Source organism: Mauremys reevesii, linkage group 14 (genome assembly GCF_016161935.1).
Source record: "Mauremys reevesii isolate NIE-2019 linkage group 14, ASM1616193v1, whole genome shotgun sequence".
Lineage (NCBI taxonomy): Eukaryota > Metazoa > Chordata > Testudines > Geoemydidae > Mauremys > Mauremys reevesii.
This window is the reverse complement of record NC_052636.1, coordinates 13,446,568-13,454,127: the sequence shown is the minus strand read 5'-3', so window position 1 is coordinate 13,454,127 and position 7,560 is coordinate 13,446,568. Positions and strand designations below refer to the sequence as shown.

The 7,560-nt window shown below is 54.7% G+C and overlaps 1 protein-coding gene across 1 annotated transcript in view; it reads right to left on the bottom strand.

The window, feature by feature from the left end:
- Positions 1-6,615, bottom strand: part of LOC120381913 (arachidonate 12-lipoxygenase, 12R-type-like) — a 27,105-nt gene extending 20,490 nt beyond the window's left edge. The window contains exon 1 of the mRNA XM_039500079.1: positions 6,419-6,615. Within this exon, the coding sequence (XP_039356013.1) occupies positions 6,419-6,565 (147 nt within the window). The 5' untranslated portion in view covers positions 6,566-6,615. The remainder of the gene's footprint in view (positions 1-6,418) is intronic.
- Between the last annotated feature and the right edge of the window lie 945 nt (positions 6,616-7,560).

The following is a 7,560-nucleotide window of genomic DNA, read 5'->3' as shown; positions in this document are numbered from 1 at the left end:
TCTACTTCTCCCTTCTGCACGTCCCCTCCCAATGGAGCTACCCTGCAGGTCCTAGGTTCCCCAGGGTTGGGTTCCTCCAGCCCCAGGACCGGATGAACACACACACACACATATTAACAGAGAGGACCGGGTCAATCACCACTCTCAAGCTGACCCCGTCTACGTCCCTGGACTCAGCAGATCGGGTCAAGCCGCCCTTCCAAGCTGCCACCCTCGTTCAGCACGTCCCTACCCCCACTTTCACGTCACAATTGTGCTGGCAGTAACCCACCCGCTGAGCAAAACACCCGGAGAATTTGGGGCGCTGCAGGGATCTTTAGCTTAGGTAAGAGGAGCGTTGCTGCCATAAAAGTGATTTATTGAATGATAGTGATAACCACGCAAGAAGAGCCTAAAACCAACATCACTGTTGCGTTATTAAAGGTTGCAAAAGTAAAACTCTACCTGATCAAACCCGTCAGGGTTAGAAAGTTATACCCGGGGTAGAAAAGAAAAGAGAGAGAGAGTTGGGATCTCACCCACTCCATGAAGCTTGGACTGGTCGGGGTTCCCAGGTGATGGGTTTTCGCCTTCCTCTGCAGCGTGGGGCAGGGGTCACCGGCTGGAGGATTCTCTGCAGCTTCAAACCACGATTTGAGGACTTCAATAACTCAGACGTAGGTTAGGGGTTTGTTATAAAAGTGGATGGGTGAGATTGTGTGGCTTGCGTTGTGCAGGAGGTCAGACTAGATGATCATAATGGTCCCTTCTGACCTTAAAGTCTATGACGGTGGTAGCTCAGGGTCCTGAGTGCTGGAGACAGGCAGAGCCCCCAGCAGGATCAGTCAGGAGACGATGAAATCCCGGTGGAACTGATGCAGAGTTTGGATCCAGGCATCCGAACACTTACTGGAGTGTGGGTAGGTTTGTTTGGTAGGGAAACAACAATGGTTCAAGGGAGAACAGGAGATTTCTTTATGGGTAAACTCAAGGGTTTTCTTTAGGCTAGACAATAGGAGCTGATCACTCTTAGCTATGGGCGGCGTTCCCTCCAGGGAACTTACAATGCAATTAGGCCGCTTCAGTAGTTTGGGTATCAATCAAGGATTCCTTACTAGGATTAGTCCAATACCTGCTGAGCTGGGTGTGGGCAGGCGTAGGTCCATTAACAGCTGGAGCCGAGCTCCCCCATTGATGCAGTGCGTCCCTGCGTTTCTGGACCCACAGTTCAGAATTTGGGTCCTTGTAATCTCTGTTCTCCATTCTGTAGGCTAACGGAGATGCCTCCTTGTCCCGTCTCCGATGCAGATGAGTCTGGGGGAGTTGCCTTCATCCCGTCACCCTTGTCCGGAGGGGTCTAGGTGTGTCTCCCACCGCTCTTCACTGCTCTGTGCAAGTCTTTCCTCCGATCGGTTTTGGTTCAAGCAGAGACGTGCTCCATCATGGGCAGGCCGGGAAGGGAAAGTCTCCTGACCCGGTTCCCCCAGGGGAGAGGCAGGCAGACGAACCTGTTCTTCAGTCAGCGCCGCCTCCATGCCCCTGGGTCTTCAGCTACCCGAAAATCCAGTTCAGCGCAGGGGCGGGAGAGAAGGCACAGCTGGGTCTGTGTTTGACTGAGGCCAGAGAAGGTGAAGGCCAGACCCCAGCTGGTGTCAATGGGCGTCTCTGCATTGGAGTCAATGGGGTCAGACCCCAGCTGGGGTCAATGGGCGTCTCTCCACTGGAGTCAATGGGGCCAGATCCGCAGCTGGTGTCAACGGGCGTCTCTCCACTGGAGTCAATGGGGCCAGATCCCAGCTGGTGTCAATGGGCATCTCCCCATCGGAGTCAATGGGGCCAGACCCCAGCTGGGGTCAATGGGCGTCTCTCCACTGGAGTCAATGGGGCCAGATCCGCAGCTGGTGTCAACGGGCATCTCTCCATTGGAGTCAATGGGGCCAGATCCCAGCTGGTGTCAATGGGCATCTCCCCATTGGAGTCAATGGGGCCAGACCCCAGCTGGTGTCAACGGGCGTCTCTCCATTAGAGTCAATGGGGCCAGATCCCAGCTGGTGTCAATGGGCGTCTCTCCACTGGAGTCAATGGGGCCAGATCCCAGCTGGTGTCAATGGGCGTCTCTCCACTGGAGTCAATGGGGCCAGACCCCAGCTGGTGTCAATGGGCGTCTCCCCATTGGAGTCAATAGGGCCAGATCCGCAGCTGGTGTCAATCAGCATAGTTGACTCCCATGTCTGTTTTTAAGCGGGCTGCTTTTCCAATGGTCCCCACTGGGGGAGCTGTTCCCGCTGCCCTTCGCTGTGGGGGAATTCATGATCTCTGGGACAGCACTAGGGTTTACCATGCAGGAACCACCTCCCCATATGTGGGTGGATCATCCCATCCAGGCCCACTATAGTGCTGAGCTGCCTATTCCAGCCTCCAGCCGCGGAGGGAATCTCCCTCCGGGAGCAATCGCAGGATGTGATCAATGCACGAAACATCTCCATGCGAAACCGGCAACTTTGGCTCTGTCTTCAGGAGAACAAGGCTGAGCTGAGGGAGAATAGAGGTGGCTGGGAACCAGGACTCCTGGGTTTTGTTCCCAGCTCTGGGAGCGGAGTGGGGCCCAGAGGGAGCTGGAGCCAGGACTCCTGGGTTCTGTCCAGCAAACTGACTGTGTCACAGTAGGCAAATTTCCTGCCTCTTACAGTGACTCAGTTTCCCTGCCTTTGAAGCAGGCTCTGTAATTTGTACGTGCGCCACGCCAGGTGTGTGACCTGCAATTAATACTCCATTTTCCTCCCCACCTTATTTTTCTTGTTTATTTGCTCGGTGAGTTTGTCAGTTCAGGGAGCGACTCGCACTCTGTGCTGGTGCGGGGAGGGATTTCTGGGCAGCGCCCGGCATGGTGGGGCACCGATCTTGTCAGGGGGGTCTGGGCAGGGCTTGGCACACTGTGGTCCTCTTGTAATAAATATAAAGACCAGGTGGGCGGTGTCTCTTGTCCTGCTGGAGACGGACTGGTTTTTAGAAGTCAGCCTATGAATCCACAAAGAAATATTGGAATGCCTGCAGTGGATCATACCAGGGGCCCATCTGCCTTGGCATCCTGCCTGCTCCTTGCTGAGCCAGATCAGACCATGGGCCCATCTACCCTGGCATCCTGCCTGCTCCTTGCTGAGCCAGATCAGACCGGGGCCCATCTACCCTGGCATCCTGCCTCCTTCTTGAGCTCCCGGATCATACCAGGGGCCCATCTACCCTGGCATCCTGCCTCCTCCTTGAACTCCCGGATCATACCAGGGGCCCATCTACCCTGGCATCCTGCCTGCTCTTTGCTGAGCCAGATCAGGCCATGGGCCCATCTACCCTGGCATCCTGCCTGCTCTTTGGTTCCTGGATCAGACCATGGGCTCATCTACCCTGGCATCCTGCCTCCTCCTTGAGCTCCTGGATCATACCAGGGGCCCATCTGCCTTGGCATCCTGCCTGCTTCTTGCTGAGCCAGATCAGACCATGGGCCCATCTACCCTGGCATCCTGCCTGCTTCTTGCTTCTCAGATCAGACCATGGGCCCATCTACCCTGGCATCCTGCCTCCTCCTTGGACCCCCCAGATCATACCATGGGCCCATCTACCCTGGCATCCTGCCTGCTCCTTGCTGAGCCAGATCAAACCATGGGCCCATCTGCCCTGGCCTCCTGCCTGCTCCTTGCTGCCCTGGTTCAGCCCCATGGGCCTATCTAACCCAGCGTCCTGTCTCCCACAATGTCCAGTCCCAGCTGCTTGAAAGCAAGAAACCCCATCAAGGAGCAGGTTGCGATAACCTGCCCGTAAATGCCATTTATCCCTCATCCCCGGGCGCTCAGGGACTGGAGGGAGCGCAGGGATCTTAGGGCGAACAACCCCCGCCCGTGTTTATCGCGGCCGGTGGAAAGCCCGAGGCCGTTATGGTTGTTCGTAGAAATATTTAATCCTCTTGCAAAGCCGCCCTGAATCCTGGATAAAGTCCTTTCCTCCGATGAAGTTTTGCCGCTTTCGTTGACTGTCACGGGGTTGGGTTTTTTTTTGGCCATTATTATGGTTATTACATTGAGGCAGCAGCGGTCCCGGTCATGGACCGGCAGCCCGTTACGCTAGGGGCTGTACTGCTTGAGAGTACGGCGCAGAATGAATGCCCGGTCGAGGGCAGCGGGGGATACTCCGTCACTGGTCGTTTTGCACTCGTCTGGTTCCACTGGTTAACTACGCTCCCTGTTAACCAATTGTGTCGTATTTACCCAGTTTCAGCTTCCCGACGCCGGCTTTTCTGAGACCTGTCTCCGCTAGCGGGAAGGACCCTCTTTGCTAGATTGTCAGGATTCTTGGCGGGATGAGAACAGAAGTTTCCCTCCGTCAATTTTCTCCGCTTGGCCTGTTCTTAACCTCTGCGAATCTGTGACAGCCTTCGGTCTGGATCCGAAGCCGCCAAGAGGCCGACCATCTGCTTCTTCCCTTGGGAGTTTGGTGCAGTGGTTAATTCTTCCGGACAGTTAATTTCTGGTTGTTTTGCACTCGTCTGGTTCCACTGGTTAATTACGCTCCCTGTTAACCAATTGTGTCGTATTTACCCAGTTTCAGCTTCCCGACGCCGGCTTTTCTGAGACCTGTCTCCGCTAGCGGGAAGGACCCTCTTTGCTAGATTGTCAGGATTCTTGGCGAGACGAGAACAAAAGTTTCCCGCCGTCAATTTTCTCCGCTTGGCCTGTTCTGAACCTCTGCGAATCTGAGACAGCCTTCGGTCTGGATCCGAAGCCGCCAAGAGGCCGACCATCTGCTTCTTCCCTTGGGAGTTTGGTGCAGTGGTTAATTCTTCCGGACAGTTAATTTCCGCCCTGTTTCTAAATTGTGTTTCGCTGGCTTTAACTTCCAGCTGGTGGGGCCTGTTGTGTCTTTCTCCGCTAAGATCCCGGGAATTTTCTCCCCGTGTATGTCCTTACGCCGTGGAATCAAGTCATCGCCCTGTCTCCCGTTTGAGAAGTGAAAGGAATCAGGAGCTTTCAGTCTATCACTTTTTCCCCAGCGCTCAGACCGTTTCAGTGGCGTTTCTCTGCCCCCCTCTCCAATCCATTTGTTTGATTTGATTCCTGGGTTCGCTAGCAGCAGTCACATTTTCAAGCTAGTCTCTGCCACTGCCCCCCCACCCTCCCCCACAGAAAAAGCGGAGATTCTCACCTGACTCCAGGAGCTTGATATTTTCCGTGTGTTGCTGGTTTTTTCTTTTTGAGCCATCTGTAATACTTACCTGCCACCCATCACCACCTCACACTCTGTAATTTGTTTAGCCTCACCACACCTTCTAAGGCAGGGCTATGCTATTATCTTCATTGTGCTTATGGGGAAACTGAGGCAGAGGCGGTCTAAGTAACTTGTTTAAGGTCACGTAGGAAGGTTGTGGCAGGACAGGGCACTGAACCCTTATCAACCACAGTCCAGCTGATGCCTCTAACCCAGTGGTCCCCAACCTTAAAATACCGCCAAAAATCAGCAGCATTTCGCAGCGATGCGGCACCACGTTGGGGACCCCTGTTCTAACTGCTGGACCACGGGTAGTCAATAAGCCGATCACAGGCCAAATCTGGACCGCCAGATGCTTTTGAACGGATCTGAAAATCTTTTTATTTACTTCTTATCATTATCGGGGGTTTTATTATTAATTTCTCTGAAGGCTGGACCTTAACCAGACCTTGGCCAAGAAAGTTGGACCTTGACAAACAACCAAAAATAAAGCAGTGCCATTTTTGAGTGAAAGCAAACCAATGAAATCTTTGGGGAATCAGACAGACAGGGGGAACATAATGGCGGGACGAAGGGTCCGAAGCGAAAAGTGTTGTTTCGATTTGGGGCATTTGAAAGAAGTTCTTTTTCCCCCAATGTTCTTAAAAATAAAATTCAAGGAAAAATCATTTTGAACTGAAAACAAAAGAAAAGGCCTGGGGGGGGGGGGTTAGGGTCCCCGCCTAACCAAAACAATTTGGTAAAACTGACACAAATTTGCAAAAAAAAAAAAAAAAAAAAAAGGTTTCAGGGACATGGAATCTTCATTTTTCAGTAAAAAAAACCCCAAAAAACTTTCCATCGAAAAATTTCACCTAGCAAAAGCAGCAAAAGTTGGAAGCTTTTCTCCACACTACCGAGGGCTAAAAGTTTATATTGTAAAACTAAAGCTGCGATTCTTCCTAGCATGATCCTTTGACTCCGGGAGCTGGAGCTTTAAGAAAAGCATAAAGTATCTCCAGACCCTTTCGCCTGCTCCACGTTCATGGTTTTAGGCTTTTCTGTGCACCCATGAGGGCTAGAGACTGAATTTTTTTTTAACAAAAAAGGAAGCGTCTCCCGTCATGATCCCATGACTCCAGAAGCTGGGGATTGATGATCAAAATCGACGGGGTGGATCGGGCCCCATTCTACTAGTACTCACCGCCCCGGGGTTGAAGTCCTTCCCGCAGTTGTCGAGGGGCTTCTTGTCGCTCTCCTCGTGCGTCCCCACCAGGGTGATGGAGATGGAGCTGAAGGTCCCGGCTAGCAGGAAGTTCCCGGTGGCGACGCGGACTTTGTAGACGCCCATCGTAGTTGGGGAGGCAGGGAGGAGCGTATCGGGTGGGAGTCCTTGTCCTGCTGTCTGTCCGTCCCCGGAGATCCGGCGTTGTTGTCGCCTGCTCCTGGACCGGCGGTAGTTTTTATATTGGCTGCTCGCTCTCGGTGACGCAGCTGCGGGTGCTTTGATGGTTCAGTCACTCCCCAGCCCTCGGGGAGGACAAGGGCAAGGCCCACGGAGGCTGGCTCAGCTAATTGGCACCTCCGACAAGCAACCTGCCTGCTGAGTTCCCTTCCTGCCGGACAGGATGCCACGGCCTTCCCAGAACCTCCAACCGGTTACGGGTCGGTTTCAGCCTTTCCTGACTGTAGCGGGGCTCCTGATTGGGAGAGCCACGCCCCAATCAGAGCTCAGCCGGCCCTATAAAAGGGCGGTGAGCCAGGGGCAGAGTTAGTCTCTCTCTGGCTCTGGAAGGAGAAGGACCGAGCTGCCTGGGAGCTCAGGGGACAGGGGACGGAGCAGGGCTGGGGAAAGGCCACAGGGGCTGGGACACTCCATCCTGGAAAGTCCCCAGGCCGCGGGCCTGGTTAAAGGCCAGTGCAGGTAGTGGGGGTTGCAGAGGCAGACGGTCCGGCCCCCCCTTGCCAATGACGAATGGCCATGACAGACCCCGGTGAGAGGGGGTAGAGGACGACCGGCGGTAGCCACTGAGGCAAGGTGGGGATAGAGGGGTGGGGGCTCCCCGGGGAGGGGATACCCAGAGTGTGGGGGTACTTCTGGGGCAGAGCCCTGAGGCAAAGGGCACCGGGCTCCGGGCGGGACACGGGGGCCAGCGGCAGGCGAGACAGCGGCCAGCAGGGGGCGCTGCGGAGCTGGAACGAGCTAATGCCCAGGAGTCACCAGCAGGAGGCGCCGCGCGGTGAGTCATCGTTTCGTGACACCCACCACTTTGTGCCACCCCAGACACAGGCGCCGAGTGTCTGCTTTCCGGGTGGGTGCTCAACGCCGGCTCCGCCCCCAGGCTC